Source organism: Budorcas taxicolor, chromosome 19, assembly GCF_023091745.1.
Source record: "Budorcas taxicolor isolate Tak-1 chromosome 19, Takin1.1, whole genome shotgun sequence".
Lineage (NCBI taxonomy): Eukaryota > Metazoa > Chordata > Mammalia > Artiodactyla > Bovidae > Budorcas > Budorcas taxicolor.
In genome coordinates, this window is record NC_068928.1 from 7965642 (window position 1) to 7991989 (window position 26348).

Below are 26348 nucleotides of genomic sequence, written 5' to 3' on the forward strand. Positions count from 1 at the left end.
GCCCCCCGTGTCCGGGCGCGGGGGCCAGGGGAGCGCGCGCGGGCCGGCGGGCGGGGTCCGCGGGGGCCGTGACGTCAGCGGCATTGGTTACACGACGTTCTAGAACCCCGCCCCACGTGCGCGGGGGGCGGGGGGGCGCGGGGGCGGGGCGGGGGGTGTGCGAGCCGCGGGCCCGAGCGGAGCCGAGCCCACGTGTGACGGCTCTCGGCGCGGCCCCGGCTCCGCCGCTCGCGGGGACTCGGAGAGCCGGGCGGGGGGAGGAGGCGGAGGGCGGAGGGAGCGGGAGGTCTCGGGCTCGGGGCCGGCCGCCGCTGCGCTCCGATCGCCGCGCGGCTCGCTGTCCGGGGGTGGGGGGGCGGGGGGGCGCAGCTATGGAGGCCAACGGGGGCCCGGGCGGCTCGGGCGGCGCCAACGACTCGCAGCACGACCCCGGGTAAGTTTCCAGCCGCTGCGCCCCGCGCCTCCCCGGCTCGCTCCCCTGGCCGCGGCGGGGCCGGCGGAGCGCGGCGCCCGGCCCCTCCGGAGCCCTCCCCCGGCCCGCCGGCACCCCCCCCCCCCGGGGAGCCGCGCACCTCGGGGTGGCGTTCGGCCGGCGCCCGCTCCCCCAGCCCACCTCCCGGCTCCCGCTCGCGCGCTCCCCCCCGCTCTCCTTTAGCTTTTGTAAGTTACACGTCAAAATGGCCGATCTGACATCGGTGCTCACTTCTGTTATGTTTTCTCCCTCCAGTAAAATGTTTATCGGCGGACTCAGCTGGCAGACCTCACCAGGTAAGGGAGGGAGGGGGGCACGCCCGGGTCCCCCCCTTCTTGGCTTCTTTATTGCTCTTTGTTATCCTGGTGTAGGAACCCCCCCCCCCCCCCCCCGCCATTGGCTCCCCACTTCTCCTGTGCAAGGTTATTTTTTTAAATAGCAAATCCTTTCCGAGCCCTCTACGCGACCTCTGTTGCCGAATTTCCCCCGCGTGTGCAAAAAAAAACCCCAGAATAACAACAGAAAACTACTTTTGGGTTTTGTCCTTGATCAGAATTTGCATTGCTTTTTTTTTTTTCCACACCTTCTCTCCCCCCCACCCCCCCCCATCTCTCTCTTTCTCTCTCTACAGATAGCCTTAGAGACTATTTTAGCAAATTTGGAGAAATTAGAGAATGTATGGTCATGAGAGATCCCACTACGAAACGCTCCAGGTAAACCATCCCCTTCTGGATTTTGTCTTTATTTCAGAACAAAGTTTAAGTGTTATTTTTGGAGGTGTCTTCGGAAGTAGCTAAGCGGATTTAGAACGGGGCTCAGGCATGTGGCTGGTTTCGAACGTCGCTCCATCTCCCCCACCCCTTCCCATTAACCCCAAAGGTTATTGTTAATTGGTGCTGAACTCTGGATACAGGGATGTCCACATCTGCGCTTTAAGTCATTTTCCCCTTCGCTTCTTTTTCTCCCGTTTCAAATGACATTCAGCTTCATTCACTTTCCACATAGTTTTTTTTTTTTTTTTTTTAATGTGTGCACTCGCGGCGCCCCGAACTCTTAAGCCCCCCTCTTAGAAAGCTGGTTGTGTCTCCTCTGAGTGCCGGGGCTTGTTTGGAATAAAACAAAGCGTTAAAGAAAGGGAAGGGGAGGGGGAGGAGGAGAGAAACTGAGGTGGGCAAGGAGTGGGGACACCGGCGTCCCCCAAGTTACCTCCGCGCGCCCCGCCCCCGCCCTACTGCCCCCTTCAGCCTTGATGTGTTTCCGTGCGGGGCCCTGGGGGGCTGAAGGCTTGGGGGATGGGGAGGACGGGGGGAGCGGGGGGTGTGGGGGCCCCTCGGCTCTGCGTTCTGCAGCGAGGGCTCACTCCTGGCCGCTCCCGATGGTGCCACACTCTCTTGTTTGTGTCTCCCCCTCTTTGTCTCATTTCAGAGGCTTCGGTTTCGTCACGTTCGCAGACCCGGCGAGTGTAGATAAAGTGTTAGGCCAGCCCCACCACGAGTTAGACTCCAAGACGGTAGGTTCTGCCTCTCCGTGTGGTCGCGCGCCCCCTTTCCAGGACCGCCCGGGCCCTGACAGCCCCGTTTAAAGAGACAGCGCCCTCTCTTGCCTCTGCTCAGAGCGGGGCGCGCTGCAGCAGAGCTCCTGTGGGTTCTCAAGTTTGCCGCCGCCGCGGGGTTTGGGGGTTTCTTTTCAGGGTCTGCCCCCCGCCCCCCGCAGCCTCACCCCCACGATGCTGCCAGGCCTAGGCTTGGGGAGGGGTCGGCTTGGCGAGAGGCTACCTTCCGGATCAACAAGACCCTGAAAAGAAACTCCAGCACCGGGCCGAGGCAACTTTCCTTTGTCAGCCGAGCCCTGCCCGCGTTTCCCCAGTGTGGCCGTTCGAATTGGCTTATAGAAGGCACACACGGCCGGTCTCACGGCCGCCCGGGGGGCCGGGGGGCGCTAATCACTGTCCAGGCAACAGGTTCCTGGGGGGCACTTGGGATTCGGAATTCGGTTTGAGAAGGGAAGGAGACCTCCCAGAGCGAAGCCGGGCGTCCAGTGGGTGACTCCAGATGGTGTGAAATCTAAGGCTGATAAGGGATAAGGCCTTGGGTATCAGTGTTTTGTTTTGTTTTTTCTCCTTTCCTTTCTCAGATCCTTTAAGTTGTAGGTGGTTTTGCAGCCTGAGAAGGTTTTCAGGTCCAGTCTTGAGGGGCTATGGGTCTCTAAGGTCAGAAGAGGAAGGGAAGACACTACCAGTGTATGAGAATACATTTAGTGGGGAGAGGAGAGGAGTTCTTGCGTTTTACTGTGGCTCCCCTGCCTTCCCTGTCTGGCTACTAGAAGTTCCGCAAGGTCTTTAAAGTACTGCTGCCCAAGGCAGGGTCCCTGAGGCGACACTGGGCTGCAGTGCTGGCCTGCTGGGGACTCACCTCTCCGTAATGGGCCACTGGGTCAGGGCAGGGAATCAGGTTCTAGGCCCAGCTGTCCGAGCAGAGCTTGGGCAAGCTGTTCCCTGCCTCTAGGCCTCAGTTTCCTCTTCTGTAAAAGAAAAGAGGAGAAAAAGTGATCTTTTCAAATCCCTCTTGACTTTTAACACTGAATAGAGAAGAGAAAAACCTGGCCACCTTTGGTGACCCTGAATTGATTTTGCAGATTCACCGTTTCTCTGATCGGAGGTCAGAGGCATACCTCCTACTGCCTCCTGCCCCAAGAAAAGACCCCCCACACTCCAAGTTGCTTTATTAACAGAGCTAGACTTGTCCTAGCTTGTGGCCCAGCCCTTTTGCACTTTGAGGTCATCTAGTTTCAGGGACAGTCGTTTGCAGGGTGATAACGGACCTATGAAGGATTTTTTATCTCCTAGACTTCTCAGCTAGACATTTCACGAAGCTAATAAAATTAAAGAGGAGAGATGTTTCAGGGTAAATTTGGTAATTTATTATCCACCCCTCTGCCCACCCTACAGGGGAGAAATAGCATTTGGTTTCTATGGTGGCTGGTGGGTCGTCTCCCTCCATATCAGATGCCTGCAGTTTTGCCTCAATAATTGTTTGTAGACATGTTTTGGTCACTATTATTTAGTATAACCTAGCTTTTGACTTTGTTTCAACGTTCAGTGCAGGAGGCAGACGCGGTTGGTTTATTGACATGGAAACGAGGATCTTGTTTACCGTTACCTTAAAAGCTTTGTTTAGGTAACGGCCATTCTCATCCAAAATAGTACCCTAGTTTTTTCCTAGAGGATTTGTAGCTACAGTAAGTAGAGCTGTACCTAACTAACTAATGTTTTCATTTTTGGTAGTTTTCTTTTTCGTTCGTTTTTTTAAAAAATAGTTGACAGGGATGTACAAAAGGTTGGGATTTGCCATTTTTCTCTTGACCTGTCCTCTCCATTTGAGGTTTCAGCGTGTACACTTGACCCATGGAAGAACTTTCACTGTGGTATAACACGCTGTTACCAACACCCGATACCGGAATTCTGAATTGGCTTCTAGTTTTGTAATTTTAGATATATATATATATATTTTAAGCGCTCTGCTTTCTTTTCTTCTCCCTACCTTCCTCCAGCTCCTGGCCTTTTCCTCTTGACATATTCCTCACCCTTTTACCCCACAAACAAGGTGCTTGTTGCAATTGTGTGCTGATCAACTTAAAAAACACACACACAACAACTTTGGGGGAGTGTTTATGAAAAGACATATCTGTCTTATGTTTGGTCAACAACATGGAAAATCCACACCTGTTGTATTTCTCCTGTCGACAGCTCCTAGTCAGTGCTGAATATACCTGTAGCTGCGGTAATGTTAATCTCCATGAAAGGGTAGTTTCCTAGATCAGAAATTTTTTTGTCTGTTTTAGTTTTTGCAAAGTAATCTCTCATTTCTCAGGTGATGTTTAAAGGTGGAAAGCATGCTGCAGACTTTTATGAGGTCTTTAAACTACCTTAATAAAAGTGGTAAATCTTTATGTCTTACCGCCTAGGTCCTAGGGGATGTTAAGTCTGGGAACCGAATCGGCTCTGGTGTGACTTTCCCCCACTCTGTGCTTTTTCCCAAAGCATTACTCTCCCCTCCGCCCCGCCCCTGTGGCAGAACTGAAAACAAGGTTGAGATTTACATTTTAAAAGGGGAAAATTTTAATATGAAAGCCAAAGCGGATAAATAACTAACTTGTAGCTGTATTCTTGCCACGCTCTGGGTTTCCCGAAGATTTGTGACATTTAGAAATCTAATGAAAACTAACAGTGGGAATATTTTTTCATTCCTTCCTCCTCCATATTTTCTCTCCAGCAACTTTTCCCCTCTCAAATCAGCCTATCAGGCTCAAAAGCTTCTGTGGGAATTGTTTGGGGTTTTAAAGCCAGTCCCTGATTGAGACCTGCAGATGTCTGACGTGGAGTACAGTTTTTTTCTCCATTCAGATTGGGGTTGGGGTAGGGGGAATACACTAATTGTTACACTAGATTCTGGCTGCTTTTTTTCAGTAATTTTTTGTTTCTTTTACTTTCTCCCTATAATGGCCTTACTTTTATAATATGGGTTTAGGTTGCTGATAGATCTTTACCCCTGTGATTTTTAAAATCCAGGTGCATCTAGCTCCTACGTTTCCTTTTATTTTAATTTTTTATTATTATTTTAAGAACCAGCGCAGGCTCCATAGTTTTTTGACACCTGCTTTCTTTTGAGACTTCCCTGGTGGCTCAGACAGTAAAGTGTCTGTCTACAATGCAGGAGACCTGGGTTTAGTCCCTGGGTTGGGAAGAGCTGGAGAAGGAAATGGCAAACCACTCCAGTATTCTTGCCTGGAAAATCCCATGGACGGAGGAGCCTGGTAGGCTACAGTCCATGGGGTCGCAGAGTTGGACGTGACTGAGCGACTTCACTTCTTTTGAGGTATAACTACAGAATGAACTGTCCTTCTGATTCATCATAGGTAACTTTTCTTTGCAAAAGATGAATGAACTAGTTCAAGCAGAGCATCCTGTTGGATGACGATGGGGGGGCGGTTTTTGGATGTTGTTAATTTTAAAACTTTTTGGAATCCTCTTCTCCACCTGTGTTGTTTAGTTATCTATCTATTGAGGAGAAGAACTGCCATCCAATTACTTATTGCTGAAAGGTCCGTCCATGTGATTTTCATGTTTTGATTTTTCTCAATGGTGACGCTCCCATCTTTTCTCCCAGCCGTGCATCACAAATTAGATGCAGGTACTGTTTAATGTTCATTGTCCTTGCCTAAATAAGAGCACACTCTGGCTTGTTAAAGCATTGCACATTGAAATACACAGTGGGGCATTTCAGAAAGGCTTGCCGTGTTTGTTACATTTTGGAAGGGACTGTTAAAGTTTACATCAAACTTTAAGGAAACTTCGGAGTTATTTGAGAAGTTACTGAAAGCTGGGTTCAAAGCCTGAGAAATGAGTGATTAATACTAGGCGATTAATCGTAATTGGTTTTCTCCCCTCAAAATCCTGCAGCTGACTCCTACTTTTCCTTTTTTTCCCCCAGATTGACCCCAAAGTTGCATTTCCTCGTCGAGCACAACCCAAGGTAAGTAGAAGAAGCAGTAACAGGATTTTAGCACTTAGAGGTGGTTGCCGAGGATTTCAGATTTCAAGCAGAGTACTGGCAGTGGTGCTTTGAAGCCTGGTGCACCCCGTTTCTCCAGGGCACCAGCGTGTGGCAGGGAGGGGGCCAGGCCAGGCGCTGTGGGAGATAGCCGTGCGTCTGCTAGTCAGCCATTCCCAGGTGGGTCTGAGCATCCATGTTGGGGCAGGGACCAACCTGTGCTTTCGTGGGAGGACATAGCACCGTCTGTTGCAATATTTATGCAAGCATTTTATTTATTTTTTAAGCATTGCTGAGATCCCAGCAGGAAAAGTTGGCCATTTCTTTGTGATTCTTTTGGAGGGTACTCTTTTGAGGTCTAACAACTTGGAGCTTAAGGAGAGGAGAATTTAAGTGAACAGCTTGTCCTGTCTTGGAAAAACAACTTTGTAGACCCCTGATGCCCTCAGTCCGACCGAGGAAGCGGGGGATGTGTTGGTTTCAGGTAGGCTGGGTCCGTCTAGGCACACTGGAAGCCAGTAGGGTGCTGCTGTTTTGTGCAAGGGCTGGTGCCTGGGCAGAGAAGAGCTGGAAACATTGTCCCCTTGCAGGAGTGGTACTGCAAGGCTTGCTGAACGGCTTGAGATAGGCCTTCACCGTTTCCCAAGTGTGTAGTTAACATAATTTTCACTGAGCTTGCCAGGTGTGGTCATGAGAACACAGCTGCATAAAGCCCAAGGTGAGATTTAAAGGGCTTATGGCTTCCACGCTAAATTTGCACTTTTAAAATTATACTTTTCTCTTCCCTGGGTAATCCCGGAAGAAATACTTTTTCCACTTCTTGTGGCCTTGGTACTTTTTTAAGGGGAAGGGGAAAAGGTGATGTGTCTGTGTAGGTCATAAAAGGGATAAAACTGTGGTTTTAGCCAGTTCAGTTTGTTTCTTTAAGCATGGTCTCCCAGAAGTGGGACCTTTTAGTTGTGCAAGGGGAGGAATGGCTTTGCACATTAATGAAGAAATAGTTGGCTCTTGGGGATGGTATTTTGAGAATTTCAGGTTGGAGCCTGCCATGTGATTCTTTCCTTCCTTCTCTCCTCTCCCTCTCTTTCTTCCATGTGATTCTTTCTTTTTCTTCCCTTCCTTTCTCTCTTTAGAAGGAAACCTAAATTTCTAAACAAAAATAGTGAAATATTTTCTTAAGGCATTTTTTTCCCTTAGTGCTTAAGCAAATAGTAGAAATTAATGAGTCAAAGGAGTTAGATTATTTCTATACTGAGCACAAACTTTTGGGGCTATCTTCAGTGTTTATTGCTTTCCAAACAGTGTGTGATCCTTGATGTTTCAGAAGGCTTCCAGGATTAGCAGGGTTTCCTGATTTGGGAGAATTGCTGTTTCTTCCATAAATGTGAATCTTCAAACTTCCAGGTTAGTCATTTGATCACCCAGAACTTGGATCAGGTTACTCTAGCAGGAAACTGGAAAAATCCCTGACTTGGTCAAACCATAGATTTCTCCTCTCCTTTGCAGCTCCTCCTCAACTCTCCCATTTTTTTTTAAAACCAGGAGGACAATATTTTATTTTAATATATTCTGGTGAGTATTTCAGTGATGCTTTCAACTTTAAAACAAGACAGGATATTTCTCAAGCTTGTCAAAGTGTCCCCTGCCCTCCCCAGAGTCTGGGATGGTTTTGGTGAATTATCAGACTTTGAGATGTGAGCTAAACATTAAACCAATTGGTGAAGACATCTTTCTATGGAATTCTAGGGATTTCATAATAAGACCTTTTTATGATACACATTCTTCGCAAACAATTTTTCTATCCGTTATCTCCATCTGAATCCCAGGTCCTGCAACACTGAGAAATCACCTGTTCTCAGGTTGCTCATCTCTAAAATGAGGCTGATGACAGTGACTCCCTCAGAAGGGGGTTGTGAAGAATAAGAGAGTCTGCACAGGGTGAGGGCCTTGCGACTCCTCATTTTCATCACTGCCAGCATCATTGTTGTTGGTTTAATCACCATGGTTGTTTTCGAGTTCAACAGCCCGTGTTTGGATCCCGACCGGACTACTTGTTAACTGTATAAATTTGGGCAAATCATTTAACGTCCTCGAACCTCAATTTCTCCATCTCACTGAGCTTTGGTGAGAAATAAATTAAGAAAGGTAAAGCGCCTGAAAAAAGACCTAGGGTGTGGTCATACCATACCTGGTCCTTGCTGTTTTTGTTTTTTTAATTTCTTTGATTGAAGCGTGGTTGGTTTACAATGTTGTGTTAGTGTCTGGTGTATAGCAGTGATTCATTTGTGTGTGTGTGTGTGTGTGTGTTTCAGATTCTTTTTCATTATGGCTCGGTTACCTTGTGTTTTTCATGTTATTTTTGTGACGCTAATCCTGTGAGAGGTCTAGTAATGATGGCAGCGGTACCTGAGTGTCTGTGCCAGGCGCTGTGGAAGGGACGTGATGTGTATTGACGCCCTCAGTCTTCACCTCTGCCCTGTGAGCTGGGTGCTAGGATTTCCTGTTTCTGGAAACCATTGTTAGGTTGCGCAGTAGTGTAACCCGGCCCAGAACTGTGTCCTCTTGCGGCGTCTGTCCTCGGGGGCGCCGAGGGGTGTGGCTCTGAGTGGTCCCCGGGCTGCGGGGGTAGGACAGCAGCCAGCACCCCAGGCCCTGGCGCTTCCCTGGCGGGTGACTCCCCAGCCCCGGGACGTCACCCAGTGTGGACTCTGCCCACTGGGCCCTCCGTCTGAGCCCTCGGCATCTTTCAGGGGTTCTGGAGTTGGGGGTGCGGTATGCTGGTTGGCTGCTGGGGCAGGGCGGGCAGAGAGCGCCTGCCTTGTCAATGGTTATTTTCCGACAGAACTTGAGCCCAACCAGGGGAATTTCAGACTGAAGGTGGTGTTGGAGGCCAAAACCTGGCCGACAGGAGAGTCGAATGTTAACTCAAGCCTTATTTATTTTTTCACCTCCTGCAAAATTGGGGTGTGTGTGTGTCAGGGTCCCAGTGGCAAGGTGAGCCGTGCCCCTCCTCGGGGACTGGGTGGGGCACTTGTCAATGATGTGTCAGCCTGTCTTTCAGTTAAAACTCATTTCTCTGCTCTCTGGCTGTCCCTCCTTGCTAACACTCACCGGAGAAATATTCCATGGAGGTGTTAAAACAAGACTGCTGGAAAGAAGCTGTAACTGAATACGAAAGAAAATTCGTAGCAGTGAAGAACAGGTTTCATATTAGGACTGTCATAATGTTCTTTAATGTATCATATAAATAAAAATCTGTTTTGACCAGAATTTTAACGAGCGACCCGAGGAAGGGTTTTGAATTCTGCAGTTCATCTCTCCCCCTTTGCGATATGAATGTTCCCATCTCAAGTGAAGTATAATGGGCATTATTAACTAGTCGAGGGCAAACTCTCTGGAGACCAGTATCCATTAATTAGTGAAGTGCATTTTGATCAGAAGAAGATAGGTCTGTTCTGTGTCTTTCTGTTTCTCTGGATGATTATTTCATTTGGTAAAACGTGTAAGAGTTTCCCCTCTCTGTCTGTAAAGAATAAAGTGGTCATACTCCTCTAAAAAGATGACTTCATCTGAAGCCGCTGGAGAAACGGGAATGATTGGGATCAGTCATGTCATCATACCCTTTCGTTGGTCTCTTTGGGTGAAGTGTTGGCTCCCTGGAAGAGTTTTGCTCGAGCTTGTGGTTTCTTTTCCTTGTGTGGAGAAACCAGGAGACTGCCTAGCATCTCAGGGCAAGAGTGAGTCTGGGCATAATTTACCATCTGCCCTAATTATCCCCATGTATAATAAGGCATCCCCCAGTCCCCTGGTGGCTCAGTGGTAAAGAATCCATTTGCAAAGGTTTGATTCCTGGGTTGGGAAGATTCCCCTGGAGAAGGAAATGGCAGCCCACTCCAGTGTTCTTGCCTGGGAAATCCCATGGACAGAGGAGCCTGGCGGGCTACAGGCCATGGGGTCCCAAGAGTTGGACATGACTTGGCGACTAAACCACGCCCCACCCGAGATGGCCAGTTTCCTCCTTCAGTTTCCGAGGCCAGACCCTTATCTCTTTATTAAGGGAGATCTCATTTGTTCAGCCTGTTTAGTTAACTTCAGTCACAGCTGGGTGACCCTGGCCCCGCAGGCCTCAGTTTCTTCTACTTTAAACCTGGAAATCATGGATCGCCCCAAGTGGAACTGTTTAAGTAGCACCCAGAGAAGGTCTGCTGATACTGTCATCATAAAATTATTTTTGTAGAAAAAAAAAAAATTATGATGGTGCAGAAGACCTAAGAAAATTATTCCTTAGAATGTAAGCCCCTTGATGGCAGAGGGCTGCTGATGGCTGGCATTCGGTAACTGTTCAGTGAATGAGTGGAATCCAGCCTGCTCTTTTCACAGGGGAGGCAGCTGACCCTTGGGGAGTTAATGCCAGTGGCCCCAGGCCACGTAGCTAAGTTGTGGCAAGGTTAAGCCTGAAGCCAGGTTTTCCTGTCCCCTGGAAGGCTCTCCAGATGGGTGCAGGGCAGCCCGAGCGTTTCATCCACCCACCTCCTGTTCCGGGGGAGTGGTTTCTTGGCAGCTTCTCAAGGGCGAGGGGTGAGTTTTCGGCATCTGGCCTCCCCTGCTGCTGCGGGTCAGTCCTCCCAGCGTCTTGCCATCCTGGGTGATCTGCAGCTGTCATCTGGGGCGCCGCAGTTAACCGACTGCCGGTGGGCTGCCATCCCCAGGCGGGCGGTGGTGGGGTGTCAGCAGCCTCTTCTCCTGCAGTGAGGGCCTCGGGGGATTAGTGGCTGAGCTTCCTTCTTGTTGGGGCGCGCGGCTCCTTCCTGCTCTTTCCTGCCTTCCCGGCAGCAGCAGGTGTCAGCTCGGAAGGGAGGGGCACCTTGTCCTACAAATGTCCTTTCCCTGGATTTTTGCCTTTCCTCACGTGCTTGCATTTCAACGCTAAGGTCAGTCCACCCGGAGGCCAGGGCGTTGGTGTTCTATGTCAGATGTTTCTGGCAGACGGGTGAGACCCCTGTGCCCCTCGGGGATGAGAGGAGGAGGAAAGCTCTGCCCACGGAGCCAGCTGCCCATCTTGGGGGCCTCGTTTCGTATTTTTAAACCTAAACGTGCTCCGGCCAGGTGCCCGAGAACGCGGAAGGGAGATGGGGCTGCCCATGTCTTCCTCTTGTTTGATCTGGTTTGCTGGTTTACTCAGAGCTCCTCTCATTGTTTCTGCTTGCTGACCTCACTTTCGGGGTGCTGTAGGAAAGCCTCACTGGCTTCCTGATGCCCACTGAGCAGAGTCTGAACTCAGCCTGGTAGGTTTGGTCCTTCAGGGTCTGTGCGGGGATCTGCTTCTGGCTTAAGCCCCAGCTCATCTTACCTTTTGCAGCTGACACCAGGATTCTGCTTTCCCAAAGAACTGCCCTTCTGTGGGTCCCTGTCTGCACCGCCCTTCCTTCCCTCTGTTGTACAAAACAGAACCCTCTTTCTTTCTTTTTAAAAAAAGAGACATGAGATTAAGCTCTGGATATCTCTCAGGGGTCTGTACAACCTTTAATCACACTTCCTAAGGACAGGGAGGCCTGGCGTGCTGTGGTTCATGGGGTTGCAAAGAGTTGGACATGACTGGGCGACTGAACTGAAGCCATTCTGACACTTTATTTGTTCAGTATTTATTTTATTTATTTGGCTGCACTGGGTCTTTGCTGGAGCATGAGGAGTCTTTCAGTTGTGGCGTGTGAACTCCTGGTTGCAGCATGTGGGATCTAGTCCCCTGACCAGGGACTCAAACCCAGGCCCCCTGCATTGGAAGCCAGAAGTCTTAGCCACTGGGCCCCCAGGGAGGTCCCACATAGACCCCTCTTTCAAAGCCCAGCTCAGTTGTTACACCTCCCATGATGCTGTCCCTTCGCCCTCATTTTCTGCATGTCCACAGCACTTTACCTTTTCTTTGGGATGGGCCTTCCAACAATAATAAATTAGCAAAAAAATATGAGGCATTGTGCCAGGCATGCACTCATTCATTCATTTATTCACCGAGTGTTGTCGCGCATGTGCCGTGGGCCAGACGCTGTGTGTGGCTCAGGGGAGTGGTGTGGAGGGTGAGGCGGAGGCCCTGCCCTCATGCGGCCTTCCCGGTAGCGGGGCGGGGAAGCAGCGAGCCAAGTGTACACTGCACCAGCCGGTGTGAAACCCTCAGCAGGGCGAGGGTGATGGGGGCTGGGTGCTGGCCACGGCTTTCGTGCGTTCAGAGGCCCTGCTCCGCGTTCAGTAATTATTTACCAGGTCTCTGCCCAGCACCCGGGACTGTGTTAGGTGCTTTGTTCTGGGTTTTATGGTTGGTTAGGTTCATGCCTTATCGCCTCTACAGGACGATAAAGGGACAGGCAGATTTTACTAATTAAAAAAGCGCTTAGCTTCTAGCCACGCTCTTTTGTACACCCTGACCTCCGTTTGGATGGAAGGAAAGCAGGATGGTGAAACGGACCCTGTGCTCGTCTTCAGGGGTCTTAGCTCTGGGTTGGGAGGCGGGGGTGTTGCCCATGTAGGGAGGATGCAGTAAGCAAGTAAGAGAGGGACAGCAGTGAGAGGAAGGGGGGGAGAGGACAGCCCCTCGGAGGAGGTGGGTTTTGCCCTGGGTTCTGAAGGACAGGTAGGCAGGAAGAATGGCAGGAATGCAGTTCTTCCCACCAGGGGCCAGGGGGTCAGGACACGCAGCTGCAGGCAGATGTGTGTGCTGCTTGGCTCTCGGAAGGGGCCCCGAACGGCGGGCTGGGGCCAGCTTGTGGAAGGCGTCAGAGGCCAGGCCGAGCACCCATGCCCGTGCTTGTCGCGTGGGTGCTGGGGCCGTGCTGTGCGTGTGCGGGACTGTGGGGCTCTCCGTACCAGGTTTCAGTGCTTTCGGACCAGTGTGGGAGCTGGGATGCCTGTGAGGACTGAGGCTGTGCCATTCGAGGGAGAACGTCCCCATCCCAGGCTTGTGCGCTCTGTGTGACCCTGACTGCGTTCTCTCTGGCTGCTGGCCCTTCTCCAGGAGTGATGCTCTGGGCTGATACCCTCCCTGATATTTGGGGGGTGTGGCAGCTACCAAGAGCCCTGTGGTTCTCTAGTTTCCGCCTTCTCACCCTCCCCTCCTTTTTGTCTCTTTTAACAGTAGGCCATGATACAGACAGAATTCCAGAGTTCTGTGTTTTGTCCTTCTCCAGCTTGTGATCTTGACCTTACCGTGTATAGATGTTGACGTGTCGTTTCTTGGTTTGGAAATCAGAGGCTGTGGAACACTGATGCCTGTGCTCCATGGCTCAGAGCGTCCTGACCTGTGATTGCATAGGTGATGTCTGCTTGGGGTCACCTTCGGGTGAGTGGCTGCCTGGTGGGAGGGACGCAGGATCGCGGGAAATCACGACCTGTGCCTTCTCTGCGGTGTGAGAGTTGTGAGCAAGTGTGGTTGTGGGCCCAAGCACCCCGTGGCACGTGAAGCTGCAGCCAAGGGTGGTTGGTCCACCTGGGACAGGTATTTGGGCCCCACATGCAAAAGGGTATCTATCCTTTGTCACCCTCTCCTTCAAGGGTAGAAGGCATCAAGCTCCTAGCTCTCTGGAAAGTTAATTCTCAGGGTGTGTACTTAGCTTACTATACTTCCTTATTTTATTTTGAGACCTTGAATAATCAAGAAGAAAAGTCTTAATTTAGAGTAATGACTGTCATATTGTGTGTCAGTATGTTTGAGGAAGCATACTGAGCCTCTGTCTACTTAATTTTTAGTTTAATCCTTGCAATAGTCCTTTGCAAGAGTTGGTATTCTCTCCATTTGACAAATGGGGAAACTGAGGCTGAGGCGGATAAGGAACTTTCCGAGGATCACAGAACCAGTAAGGGTCAGGGTTGGCCTTTGGTCCTTCTGAATCCCAACTCCTTGCTCCCTTTAACTACTCAGCTTTCCTCCATCCGTCACGAGTAAATAGATCTTAGGTTCCTGCGCTGTGCCTGACACTATTCAGTGCTCAGGCCAAGGAGTAGCATTGTTCTGTGCTGGTCAGGAAGCTTCAGGTTGGTTGTTGCCTGTGTTTTAAGAACCTGTCTAGCAGACATAAGTGCCACTTAACTAGCTGTGGAGTTTTGGACAAGTCACTTAATGTTTTTGTGCCTCCATTTCTTCATCTGTAAAATGGGGATTTTAATATTTCCTACATTCTAGAACTGGTACGGGTGAATACAGATGAAGGGCCTGGGGTGGCACCTGCACATAGAGGGTCTTGGGTGGGCACTCGTTACCTGTTACTGTCCGCGAGAGATGGCGCTGCCTGCATCGTCAGAGGCTCTTTCCTGGAAGCTCACGGGTTGATGCCTACTGTTGGCCTTTTCTAGGGGCGGCAGATAGAACAGCCTGTTGAGATGTGGGAACTTCTGTGTCACTAGCTTTCAAAGGGAGCACACTTTATCCTGGCGCTGCTCGGTAGGCACTGGGAGTTCGTTTCCTTTTCTGCATCTGATGCCTGCTTTTGCTGCTTCTGAGAGTGGAGTTCTGGGAGCAGCCAGGGCACGGCTGAGACACCGCTGTGTGAGAGGTCTCCCCGTGAGCCTTCTGTCTCCCAGGCCTGCTCTTCATCTGCCTCGGGGCAGTTCCACCAATGACTGATCTGAAAGCATCACGTTCATTTATTTGTCACTGGCTGTGACAGGCAAGTTAATGCTAATGGATTCTTTTTTTAGCCTGTTGTCTGGGATGAGTTTCTCCCAAATGTCCTGAATCGAAGGCATTAGGGGACCGTGTAACTTTTATGGCAGGGGAGGATTTAAAAGATAAATAGGGTTTTGAACGGGAGGGCCTTAAATTTAGGTTAGGGACTGGAGCAGCCAAGGAGGGGATGTGAGCCAGCACGGAGTCTTCTTTTTAAGAAATCCATTCAGAACTCTAAATTGCTGTTTCTGTTCCAATTATGTGACAATTTCAAGGGTTTAGAAAAATCTAATAAAATGGTCTTGATGATGCATTCTGGGGACAGAGTGGTTAAGAAGATCCAGGAGAATAAATTCCTTGTGAGGGGGGCGGTCAAGAGAGTCTCTTTCCTGCCACCCTGAGCCTTCTTTCATTGGGGTTTTTACATTTTTATTGTTTTGAAGGGCAGAAAATGATGTTGGAATGTATTCAGGGTTTCATCCATATCCTCCACCAAAATGAATTATTCTCTTTGGGCAATTGCAAAGAGATGGGCCCCTCCAATCACTAGCTTTTTTTTTTTTTCCTTAAGCCAGCCTGTTATAAATGACTTTCAGAATATGGTTTGTGTGTGTACTGATTTTGAATAAAGCACCAAAGAGAAGAAAATGGAGGAGGGAAAAGTGTGAGCAGAGAGGCCCTATGAGATATTTTTTCACTTTTTTCCAGTCCAAGCTTTTGATAGTTTCCCAAGGAACAGAAGTTTACAATGGCAGCCGGCTTTGGGCTGCCTGCGGGAAGGGAGAGCAGAAAGACCTAGTGTAGCAAAATGTGATGCTGAGTGACATTAATGAGGTGACCGCTCCGGTGGGAGGGAGGCAAGGGTCCAGTGAGGCAGAGCTGTTACCAGGACTTGCTCGTAGCAGAGTGTGTCTCCTTGGGCACATGTGCCTGGGTGCCCATGTGTGGTGTGTACCCCCTCGAGCTTCCTGTCTTCTGATGAAAGTTTTAACAGCAAATCCTGCTCACTTGGCTGCAGGATTCTCCACTCTCGAGAGGCCGAGTGTAGTGAGCACTGTGTTCCCATCGACTGAAAAGTAAAGTTTTCAACCGGGAGGCATTTTATTTTACCTTCTGAGTATCTGCTGGGGCCCAGGTGAGTGACGGCTGAGGCCACACCCCAGAGGCGCATACTGTTGGAGTGCTGGGTCCAGGAGTGTGAAAAGTCAATATTCTCATCTCTCAGATGAATTCCAGGCAGTGGGGGGAGGAGAAGGCCTGTTGGCGAATGGCTTTTTTATTTTTAAAGCCCTAGACTGATGACATTTCATATTGATGGTATAAATGGAACATTGCAACAACTGCTTCTTAAATACTGTAGTGCCTTGGAGAGTGATCCCTGTTTCCGTGTTGCTCTTGTGTAAGAATTTCCAGTTACCCAGGAGAAGCCGCAACAGTTTGGGCGGATTACCTGGTGAGGATGGGAGGAACCTGGGTTTTGCCGTCTTACTGGATGGGACCTTGGGAGGACACGCCTGGTCCTGCTGCTGGACACGTTCAGAAGTGAGGCTGGAATCAGCCTTCCAGAGACTAATGGGCAAGTGTTTGAAAATCTGGTGTGAGATCTTAGGGAAAAAATACCTCCATAGGACCTAGAGTGGGGTGGGTGGGTGGAAATGCAGTGTGTATTTATTGGTGCATGCCTGGTTTGTTTGTTTTTTTTTTTCCCATCACTTTCAACTCAGTTCCCTTTGGAATATTTCTTATATATGTCATTTCTGTAGCTAAAGGCCAACAAAAGTGTTTAAAGTTACACACAAAGCACTGAATAAAAGCCAGCTAGTGGGTTCATTGTCTCTCTCACCTGTGGGAAATGGAACAAATTAGGATGTTTGAACCTAGGAAAAGATTGCACCGTGAATCTGCCCAAGACTGCTACCTGTATCTGTATTTGAACCCAGGAAAACACCGGGCTGTGAATCTGCCCAAGACTGCTACGTGTATCTGTTTCCTCGTCTGTTTTCAAAGCAGATAATTGGTTTTAGTAAGAACTTCTGACTTGATTAGGGGGCCCTTAGGAAATTAAAGTGTGTTTGAATTTCACAAGTATAATTTTAATTATACAAATTTTGCGTTTTTCACTAGGGAGCCAGGTTCAGAACTTGTTTTCCTGTGCTAATAGGGGTAGTAAAGCTGATTATGGCAGAATGCCTTACTTAAATCGCTCTGAAAATAAAAATCCAGGGATTTGATCATTGTTTTTCCCTGCAGTACACAATGTTCAGGTTAAGGTCCGTACACGTCCCATATCCTTGTTAGAAATTATTTTTCACTGGATCCACACAACGGTAGGACCTGACTGACATAGTGGGGAGGGGGCCCTCATTATGAATTTTCCTGCTGCACTTGCTGAAAGAATTCAATTAAAGTTCTTTGGAGCAGAGTCCTGCCTGGGCAGCTCGCGTTTGGCTCGCTGCCGCGTTAGCATGTTGTGATTGCCTTTATCGCCACATCGGCCTGTTTGCTCAGAGCCTGTGCATTCGTAGCTTTAGCTCTCTAGGCGGCCCCTCTTCAGCACGACCCTGTGGGTCAAGCCGAAGGAACCGTGGAAATGGTCACCTGAGCTCTTCCCCAAGCTGTGGCGAGATGATGGAGTGAGGGTGATCAGCCCCCCTGGGCACCCCAGGAGCAGGACTGACTGTGTTCGTGGAAAGTGACCCTTTTTCAGACAAAGCCCCCAAGGGTCCAGAAGTGCTTTGTGAGTTTGAACTCTAGCATCCTCACCTGTCTCCCCCTGTGCAGGGGCTTTAAAAGCCACCTAGAGACCAGCCCCTGAGGCCCTCGAGGCTCTTGTCTCAGATCCTGATAGGAGAGCTTGAATAGAACAATTATTCAAGTTAGAGCAATCATGAGACCAGCTTGGGGATGAGTTGGGGTCATTTCAGGTTTGGGACTGAAAGGACAGGGAAGAAAGCTCCAAATGTAAGCCCACCCCCTCTCCTCCGCCCCTGCACCGACTCACTGACTGCTCTTCCTGCTCCTTCCTGTGGAGGCGGGGTGGCCTCGTGTCTCCGGGCCTGGGCCCTGGGACTGGGCTGACTCTGAGTCCTTGTTCTGCCATTTACCAGCTATGTGACCCTGAGCAGGTTCATCTCAATGTTCTGTGCCTTAGCTTTGCCATCTGTAAGGTGGAGATAGTGTTGCCTTCGTGGGATTGTTGTGAGGATTACAGGAGCTGAGATGTGAGGTGCTCAGGATGGTGCCTGGCGCATAGCACGTTGATGTGCGAGCTACTGTGTTATCAGAAAGGGTGATGGCCTGTATGGCAGGCTTGGCAAAGTGGACGCCTTGGTAGTTGGAGAGTTGCACTATTATTTTTAAGCACAATATTTGAGAACTGCGAAAGAGCATGTGTGTGTGTACACATACACACACACACACACACATACATGCATTATGTTTGCCTATGAATATATGTGACTTGAGTGGAGGTGCTGTCCTTTGGTTGCGGACAGGTGTGGACGCTACAGTCCACGAGGCATGTGCCTCGATGGGACACAGCCTTTGGGTCCACAGGGACCTGATTGGAATCTCGCTCTACTAACTCCGTGACCTTAGGAAGGCGTCTGTGCTTTTCTGAACTTCAGTTCTTTATCTGAAAAACTGGGTGATAGAGTTGTGGGTCCGAAATGAGACGTGAGAGGCTGCAGATGAGGCAGCTGGTGGGCGGTTGACACTTAGAGCATGTTAATTCCTCCCCTCGACGCCACCCCCCACCCCCAACCCCGTGACCAGGGAGTTTTTTAAAATTTTATTTTGTATCATGAAACTGAGAAAGATGCAAAGTTTTCTGCTCTTGCTGGAGATGCTAACAGCTGAAGTCAGCTGGTTAGCAGTGCTGGGTAGAATTGTAAGAGGGGGATGTTGGTATCCTTAATCTACCTGAGTTTTCAAGAGCAAGGTGGCGCTTTTATTTTGTCAGGAGCCTTAGATGGTGTCGGCAAGCGTCTGGGCGGGCTGGTTCCTTCGACCTCCAGTGATCCCTGGACTCACTGGCTGGATGGTTGAAGAGGTTTGGGGAATGTTTAGAAGGAAGGAATAACTTCAGGGAAAGACAGGCTCCCAACTGTGACCAAGGACGGTTGAGAGGGAGGGAAAACATTAGTATTGGGGTGGTGTTACCTTCTCACAGAGCCTTTTACCTGAGGACTTGGAGTAAGAGGTTTTGATCCATAAACCCAAGGGTCCCGTCATGTGTATATGTGATGGGAAAGTCGCTCAGTCGTATCTGACACTCTGTGAGCCCATGGATCATGGAATTCTCCAGGCCAGAATACTGGAGTGGGCAGCCTTTCCCTTCTCCAGGGGCTCTTCCCAGCCCAGGGATTGAACCCAGGTCTCCCAGCTTGCAGGTGGATTCCTTCCCAGCTGAGCCCTGAGGGAACCTGGTCATGTGAGTGGGTGTCTGTGAGCAGAGCTCCAGGACACATTCCCAGCCATCTCCTGGTGGGTCCCTGCCTTTGGATCGTCTGCCGTGGGAGCCCCCAGCATCTTAGGGCGTCTACCGTCTGCCCGTCTCGATCTCTTTGCTCATTTCCAGATTTGTCCCCTCAGCTTCGTATCTGTTAGGTGGAGTCAACTGGCTGGGTGTTGTCGGAGACAGGGGGGGTGAGATTCTGACTCTCTCAGTGGATTGTGGTGGAGGCGGGGAGACACGGGGTGTGTGTGAGTGTTGGTGTGCAGAGAATGGGAAGGGGTGGCCCGGAGGGGTGAACTCGTCGTAGATTACATTGACTAATTATAGGGAAAAAGCCATATTTGCTGCTCCATTAAGTGATCACTAGGCTATGAAGCAGTTTATTGTAATTAATGCAGAAACAGCAAATCATGTTGGGTCTGGAGTGGAGGGTCTGCAGACACCCCTCCCCCTTTGGTGCTCTGCGTTCGCTGCGCCCATGGTTACCCCTCAGGTGAGGGGTCCCGGGCGACGCCTGCACCCGAAGGATCGGGGTGTGCAGCCTTTGACCGGGTTTCTGCCGCTTTATTGTGGCAGCTGAGGAGGATCTCTTGCCTGCTCTCGCCTTCAGACTCTCTTCTAGGGGTTTTCGTGTCTGCTAAGGATGGAGGAGGAGAGACAGACCCAGGCCATCATTGCTATTCTTGCCACAATCATTTTAATTTCAGGGCATGCGAGTGGCAGCTTACACATCCAAGTCCATCACGCTACGGGCCTTGTGGAGTTGTGATTGGTTTCCTTGATGATTTCTTGTTCAAATCAGCGGTGCTCTTAATTTTCCAGATGAAGTAAGAAGAAAATTGGAGACTCCCCTCCCGCCCTGTGTCTCTTCATCCAAGGTTTTCTGAGCATGACTCTGATTTGGAGGGTTAATATTAATTAGGAGCCGGTTTAGACCTCGGTGGCTTGATGAGGGAGCTTCCCGTCGTGACGGACGTGGCTCCTTTTTGCATGTGCTTGCTTTTGGTAAGTTTCTGGGTTTAAAAGCCAAGGGAATAAAGACAGAGCCAGTGAGAAAGGGGTGAGCACCTGTGCCCTGAAGGATGGCACCAGATTCTGCTGGATCTTCAGGGAGGAGCAGGACCGCAGTGGGGTGTCTGCGTCCAGAAGAAGTCCCACCTGCATCGGCCTGTCCCCCGACCCCAGCAGCGTGGGGTGCGGCCGGCCTGTCTCGCCACTGCTCTCTGCCTCAGTTTCCTTCTCTGTGAGGGAAGGGCACTTCTCTGGCGTCCTAACAGAGGCATGACTCATTTCCTGAGTTTCCAAATTGGGTGATGCTAGAATTTCTCTGAGGCAAGTGACCTGTTTGTGCCAGGTCGCAAGCAGATGCTTCATTTTGTGCTGAGGCTCCAGGTCTTCGCTTCCAGGCCTCACTAGTGCTGACTCGGCTTTCTGGGCCGGGTGGCAGAAAGGACAAGGACAGGGAGCCAGCGGGCCTCACGCTTCAGTTAGGGGACAGGAGCCCTAGGGAGCACGCGGCCTGCACGCTTCAGATTGGACCACATCAGGGATCGTTCTTCTTTGGCCTGCGAGTTTGAGTGGGTTTTCTCTTTGCCGCGGTGTTGGGAGTGGGAGCAAGGGCTGCCGAACACTCCAGGCTCAGCGGGAGAGGCTTGGCTTCTCCTTCTCAGCTAAACTTGACCTCGGGCCAGTTGTCTTGTAACCCCGAGCCTCCGTTTCCTCATTTGTAGACTGAGGAATGCTGGGGGGGAGTGCGTTCTTTGGGTTTGAGAGGATAGGCTTAGCAGGAGAGCAGTGTCACAGTTTTTTCTTTCTGGCCTAGGAGGCTGCTAGCTCTGGGGCCTGGGGAAGCTCACTTCACGTGGCTAGCCCTCAATTTCCCCATCTGTAAAGTGGGCTGATGTGAGACTGGCATTTGTCTTCCAGGGTTGTTGCTAGGATCGCGTGTGTGTTCGTGAAGAGCTGGGCACGGTTGGCCGGGATGGGGGTAGTTGGGTCTGCAGAGGTCTGCCCAAAGGAGCCCGGGACATTCACCTGCAAGAGACACCTGCGCTCGGCAGATGGACTCTCAGCTTTGGACAGAAGCTCCCACAGAGGGAGATTTGGGGTTAAGGAGGCGAGGCCCGCCTGAGATCCTGGTTTGCAGCTTCAGGGTGACGTGCCCTGGAAGTGATCTAGCATGGCCCAGGTGTCGGTCCTGGCTGCCCCGGGGGCCTTGCAGGCTGGAGGGGGCTGTGGGGGGCCCACCTGCGTCCCTGCGGTGCCAGACAGCTCCACAGGCGTGGGGACCGTGGCCTCCCTGTGTGATGTCCCAGCTCCAGTGGGAGAGGGAGCACAGAAGAGGAGGGCCAGGTGCCAGGCGATGTGGAGACTCTTAGTAGTCTTTGGAAACCCGTGTCTGGTACTCTCTGAAATTCGGAGGCCTTGCTTGACTGAGGCAGGCCTGATCAAAGGCTGTTTGCAATATCAGGATGTTCTTAAGTGTGTGGGGTGGACAAAGGAACTGTCTCTCTTGATTTCTTCCTCTCCCACAGTCCTCCCCTCTTGGTGAGGTTTTAAGTTGGCACCAGCGCCTGTTTGTCATGCCTGGTGTGTGCCCGAGGAATGTCTGAGGTGGTGGTGGGTCCAGCCCTCTGTGGCCACTGCCCTGAGGAGCTGTGGACCCAGTGTTGTGCGACCAGCCAGCTCCCACCCACTGCTGCCTCGCTCCCTTTTCACAGGCAGGCCTTATTCGGTGTTGGAGACGGAAAAGCCTGCAGACGTTGTTATACTGATGGTGTTATTCCCTGGAAGGGAGGGTGGAAAAAGGAAGTTGTGGCAGAAAGTATCTTGCAGGAAAGGAGAAAGGGGAATCTGTGCAAAATGAGCTCCCCTGGTGGCTCAGGTGGTAAAGAATCCGCCTGCAATGCAGGAGACCTGGGTTGGATCTCTGGGTTGGGAAGATCCCCTGGAGGAGGAAATGGCCATCCACTCCAGTGTTCTTGCCTGGAGAATCCCATGGACAGAGGAGCCTGGTGGGCTACAGGCCGTGGGGCTGCAAAGAGTCAGACATAACTGAGCGACAAACATACGCTCACCAGGCCTTGTGTTGGACAAAGAAAGTCTCCCGGGGCCTGTGAAGACTCCGACTAGGCCCTGGTCCTGCTTCCGAGCCCCCAGGCCAGAGGGAGGCAGGTGTATAAACAAGGCAGGTGCTGCTGTGAAGCCAGTGGCTGCACTTGTCGGTACTGTGTCCCGGAGGGACGCCGAGGAGGAGAGGGCAGGGCGGGCCTCTCGGGGGAGGACTCCTGAGCTGCGTCTGGAGAGGGGAGGTCCTCCAAGATGAGGGAACTGTGGGAGCAGTCGGACAGTTCAGCTTTTGGGGGGTGGGGCAGGTTGTCCCTCATGGGTGGGAGTGTAGGGTCCAGGGGAGGGTGTGGTGAAAGACGGGTTGGCTCACCACACAGGGGGGTCTGGAGCTCTGACTCTGAGCACGGCCAAAGCTGCGAAGTGGGGTCCAGTCACTGCGTTTCCATCTGGAAGGAGACGTATCCATTGAACAGCTTGTGAGAGCATCCTTCGTTGGAGAGCGATTATCGTGAATGCTAAAAGCACATAGGCAGTTTCAGGGAGTGAGTCGGGGTTTGGGGAAGGCTTCCTGGAGAAGGGCTTGGAGGCTGAATTTGAAGGGGAACATGAGGGAACATGGGCGGGAGGATAGGAGTGTACCCGTGTGCTGGAGTGCGGAGGTGAGGGGAGAGGTGATCCAGGAGTGTGGAGGTGGAGGGAGAGAGGTGATCCAGGAGTGTAGAGGTGGGGGGAGAGGTGATCCAGGAGTGTGGAGGTGGGGGGAGAGAGGTGATCCAGGAGTGTAGAGGTGGGGGGAGAGGTGATCCAGGAGTGTGGAGGTGGGGGGAGAGAGGTGATCCAGCAGTGTAGAGGTGGGGGGAGAGGTGATCCAGGAGTGCGGAGGTGGGGGGAGAGAGGTGATCCAGGAGTGCGGAGGTGAGGGGAGAGGTGATCCAGGAGTGTGGAGGTGAGGGGAGAGGTGATCCAGGAGTGTAGAGGTGAGGGGAGAGAGGTGATCCAGGAGTGTAGAGGTGAGGGGAGAGAGGTGATCCAGGAGTGTAGAGGTGGGGGGAGAGAGGTGATCCAGGAGTGCGGAGGTGGGGGGAGAGGTGATCCAGGAGTGTGGAGGTGGGGGGAGAGGTGATCCAGGAGTGTGGACGTGAGGGGAGAGAGGTGATCCAGGAGTGTAGAGGTGGAGGGAGAGAGGTGATCCAGGAGTGTAGAGGTGGGGGGAGAGGTGATCCAGGAGTGTAGAGGTGGGGGGAGAGAGGTGATCCAGGAGTGTGGAGGTAGGGGGAGAGGTGATCCAGGAGTGCAGAGGTGGGGGGAGAGAGGTGATCCAGGAGTGCGGAGGTGGGGGGAGAGAGGTGATCCAGGAGTGCGGAGGTGGGGGGAGAGGTGATCCAGGAGTGCGGAGGTGGAGGGGGAGAGGTGATCCAGGAGTGTGGAGGTGAGGGGAGAGGTGATCCAGGAGTGTGGAGGTGGGGGCCCGGGGCTGAGGTTTGCTCTTATCCTAGAAGAGTCGAGGCATCCACCGTTGGGTGTGAGAAAGGATGGGAAATGATGAGTTCCGATTTGGAAATGATGCTGTGGCGCTCTGCACGGAGGGCGGCTTGTGGGAGCCTCAGGCGCGGGCCGGGGCGGGGCGGCCAGGGGCCGGGTGGAAGGGACGGCGATAGGGCTGCGCTCCCAGAGGTGGAGTGGGGGACAGCTGCGTGGTGACTGGCAGCTGGGCGGGCAGGCAGTTTTGGGGTGAGACCCGAGTGTGACTTGTCCCAGTGGACGGACCCCAGCCCCATCTCACCGTGATTGCCCGTGCTGGGGCCTGAGGGAGACGCAGGCCGGACAGGTGAGCCTGGCTCGGGTTGAGTTTAGCCTCCCATCTGGAAGCCTGCTCACTCTTGGTGACGCACCCCTATTAGTAAACTTTGAGGATGCGCTTGTCTACTTACTTATTTATAAATGACACGCATGTACTACTGTGCTAAACTGCTGTGTACCTCCCAAGGCATAGACAAATAAAGAAGGGTGAGAAGAAAAAGCTCAATGCAGGTAAAAGTTCTGGTCTTCTTTCCACCACCCTGCCATGCCCATCCCCATCCTACTTTGGGGCCATAGCTTTAGGCCACAGGGATCTGTGAGCGAGTTTTCGGCTGGGTGTGGACGGGTCAGATGAGGGTTGGGGAAAGCGCACCCTGCAGTCCAGGGGCCCTTGGGTGAGATCTGCGAAGGCCAGGGGTCCGTGAGGAGGAACCCGCATGGTCTTGTCACCACGTGTGGCCTCGGGGGTTGAGCAGGATGCCGCGGGTCCTGTGCCCCAGACCTGGGCTTGGTGGGAGGGGTGTGAGGGCCCCGGGTGCTTGCAGGTCTGTGGGTGCTCAGCCCACAGGAGTGGGTGGCGAAGCTCACTCCCTGGTGGTCCCGCAGATGCCTGTCCCGTTCAGCCTGGAGGGGTGAGGGCCGCGCTTGCCCGTGAAGCGCGGATCTTAGCTGGTGGGACTGCGGGAGGAACAGAGGGTCTGCTGTCTGCACTGGCATCCCAGCCAGTGTCCAGTTCACCATTTGCCTGGTGGGCAGATGATAATCCTTCCCAACCCAGCTGCAGAGGCTGAAACTGACCCAAGGTGAGCTGGTTCTGTCTTCACCGCTGCGTTCCTTCTCCAGGTGCCTTGCGGCTCACGGGTGCTGCGAACTCTCTCCCTGGCTGGGTTCTCCTGGGCTGACTCTGCTCCAGCCTCTTCCATTTAGCTCTCCCTTCGAGCAGAACCCAAGCTAGGATCGTGCCTTCCCGAAAACGCTTTCCAAAGCCTTGTTTCCCCGCAGACTGCGTTTCAGGCTTTTCCCGAGTGCAGACGCGCTCAGCAGAGGCCCCGAGCCATCTTTGCATGTGAGAGGTGAGCAAATCAAAGGTGGGCCCTTCTGCCCCGGTGAGGCCTTTTTGTGCAGAAGGACCTTCAGGGGTAAAACAGGCAGGTTGACTGACAGCCAGGAGAGCTGCCCAGCAACAGGCCCACCACGTGGGGAACCTCGGGGAGGAACCAGGCCAGGAGCAGACAAAGGACGCCCAGTACAGGGCCGGGGAGCCTGCTGGAGGTAAAGCAACCCGAAATGCGTTCTCAGCGCGGGTGCCGCGTGGAGCCAGGCGGAAGTGGCCGGGGGGACGCGGCGTCTGCAGTCTGTCCCTGCCCTGGCTCTGTCTCCTCTGAGAGCAGAGCCGGGAGATGAGGACTCACTGCTTCCAGGCTCGGCCTCAGGCTGTGCTGGCGGCCCTCGCTTGGTGACCTTGAGGGGGGTCATGTCTTTGCTTCGGGTCACTGGGGTTCCTTGCAGACTCGGTGAGCTTGGTCCTGTGGTCAGAGGGAGCGCTTAGATGGAAACGCTGACAAAGGGCTTCGAGAGGCTTTAGGCCAGCCTGGTGTTTCCCAAGAGTCCCCAGATAGTGGGGGGTGGGGGCTCTGGAAGTTTCTCTTGCAAGCCTTGCTGCTCCTCTGAGGGGCCAGCCTGCAGGGGGTCCGTTCTGCACGGAGACAGGGCAGAGGCCTGAGGCCTCCCACCCCCCACCCCTGGCCAGGCTGCCGAGTAAACCCTGTCCTGACATCAGTGCTGGCCTCCAGGGTGACTCTCACTGACGCAATCGGCTGTCTCAAGCAGCGCCTGTGTGAGTGCGTGGCCGTGTGAGCCTGTGGCCGTGGGTGTGTGCATGTGTGGCTGTGGGGGTGTGTGTGTGGCCGTGTGTGTGTGTGGTCATGTGTGTAAGTGTGTGTGGCCGTGTGTGTGAGAGTGTGTGGTCGTGGCTGTGTATGTGAGTGTATGTGAGTGTGTGGCCGTGTATGTTTGTGTGTGTGTGGCCGTGTGTGTGTGGTCGTGTGTGGCCGCGTCTGTGTGTGAGTGTGTGTGTATGGTCATGTGTGTGTGAGTGTGCGGCCGTGTGTGTGTGTATGAGTGTGTGGCCACGTGTGTGTGTGTGGCACTGTGTGTGTGTGAGTGTATGGCCATGTGTGTGTCCGTGTGTGTGTGTCCGTGTGTGTGTCCGTGTGTGTGTGGTGCTGTGTGTGTGTGTGTGGCTGTGTGTGTGTGGCCGTGTGTGTGTGTGGTCGTGTGTGTGGTTGTGTGTGGCCGCGTCTGTGTGTGAGTGTGTGTGTATGGTCGTGTGTGTGTGTGTGATTGTGCGGC

General features: G+C 52.3%; 1 protein-coding gene across 4 annotated transcripts in view; it reads left to right on the forward strand.

Annotated features, from left to right (window-relative positions):
• The first annotated feature begins 371 nt into the window (after positions 1-371).
• Positions 372-26348, forward strand: part of MSI2 (musashi RNA binding protein 2) — a 409668-nt gene continuing 383691 nt past the window's right edge. For all 4 annotated transcript variants that reach the window (XM_052657188.1, XM_052657186.1, XM_052657187.1 and 1 more), the window contains exons 1-5: positions 372-433; positions 728-768; positions 1104-1185; positions 1898-1982; positions 5962-6003. In XM_052657188.1, coding sequence (XP_052513148.1) covers positions 372-433; positions 728-768; positions 1104-1185; positions 1898-1982; positions 5962-6003 — 312 coding nt within the window. The remainder of the gene's footprint in view (positions 434-727; positions 769-1103; positions 1186-1897; positions 1983-5961; positions 6004-26348) is intronic.